This window comes from Camelina sativa, chromosome 18 (assembly GCF_000633955.1).
Source record: "Camelina sativa cultivar DH55 chromosome 18, Cs, whole genome shotgun sequence".
NCBI classification, from domain to species: domain Eukaryota; kingdom Viridiplantae; phylum Streptophyta; class Magnoliopsida; order Brassicales; family Brassicaceae; genus Camelina; species Camelina sativa.
The window spans coordinates 11,899,182-11,900,275 of record NC_025702.1 but is presented as its reverse complement, the minus strand read 5'-3'; the positions used below and the strand labels follow the sequence as shown (position 1 = coordinate 11,900,275).

General features: G+C 39.6%; 1 protein-coding gene across 1 annotated transcript in view; it reads left to right on the top strand.

Moving 5' to 3' along the window:
• The window catches only part of LOC104725716 (BAG family molecular chaperone regulator 1), a 6,529-nt gene continuing 5,441 nt past the window's right edge, over positions 7 to 1,094 (top strand). The window contains exons 1-3 of the mRNA XM_019240151.1: positions 7 to 180; positions 282 to 428; positions 511 to 645. Of these exons, the coding sequence (XP_019095696.1) occupies positions 52 to 180; positions 282 to 428; positions 511 to 645 (411 nt within the window). The 5' untranslated portion in view covers positions 7 to 51. The remainder of the gene's footprint in view (positions 181 to 281; positions 429 to 510; positions 646 to 1,094) is intronic.

Genomic DNA, 1,094 nt, shown 5'->3' with positions numbered 1-1,094 from the left:
AGGGATTCAAAGGCGTTTCTTGATGTTTCGGGAGTTAAAGATAAATCCAAGATGGTGCTTATCGAAGACCCTATTAGCCAAGAGAAACGGTTCTTGGAGATGAGGAAGATCGCCAAAACCGAAAAGGCGTCTAAAGCGATTTCTGATATTAGTCTTGATGTTGATAGACTTGGCGGACGGGTAATGCCCTTTGCCCGCTTTGCTCTTTCTTTTTTTTCACTTTCTTAGGTTTTGTTTCTTGCGGTGAAATCTTATTGTGTGTGTGTGTTTTGTGTGTGTAGGTTTCGGCGTTTGAGATGGTTACTAAGAAAGGAGGAAAGATTGCGGAGAAAGATCTTGTAACGGTGATTGAGTTGTTGATGAATGAGTTGATTAAGTTGGATGGTATTGTGGCTGAAGGTGATGTGAAGTTACAAAGAAAGATACAGGTAATGTAATATCATCTCATGACCGAAGATTTTTTCGTAATGTTCTTTAGTTGTAACGTTTGATTTCGATGTATATATGCAGGTGAAGAGAGTGCAGAATTATGTGGAAACACTCGATGTGTTGAAGGTGAAAAACTCCATAGCTAATGGACAGCAGAAACAGTCAGGTGCTCCTAAGCGACTTGCACCGATTCAAGAACATAATAATGAAGAGAANTGTCAAGGGTCCAAAAAATTCAGTTCATCTAGGGTCTAACATTTATTTGAGACGGGACTGGTAAAACGTCCCTACTCAACTATGTTTTGTTTATAAATCAACCAAAAAGAAATCAGGAAGAATCCTGATAAAATGTTAGAAACGTAAAAGATTCGACTTAATTTAAAAAGTTGTTTATTACTACATAATTCAATAACTAATCAAATATAATAAGGGGGTCAATTAGGTAATCAGTAGTTAAGGAAGCAAATTAAAGAAAGGTGTTGAATAAATCCAAGCAGGCAAGCACCGGCCATAGTCATATTAGTCAGCGTCGGCTAAAGCGAAATCAGAGCGCACCGTCAGCATCAAAACAACGCGATGCAGAGGAACAAACCCACTCGGAACTTGTGTGCGTGTGAGGTCTCACGTGCCGTAAGTGTCGGTGGCTGCACGTTCGATTCACAGTG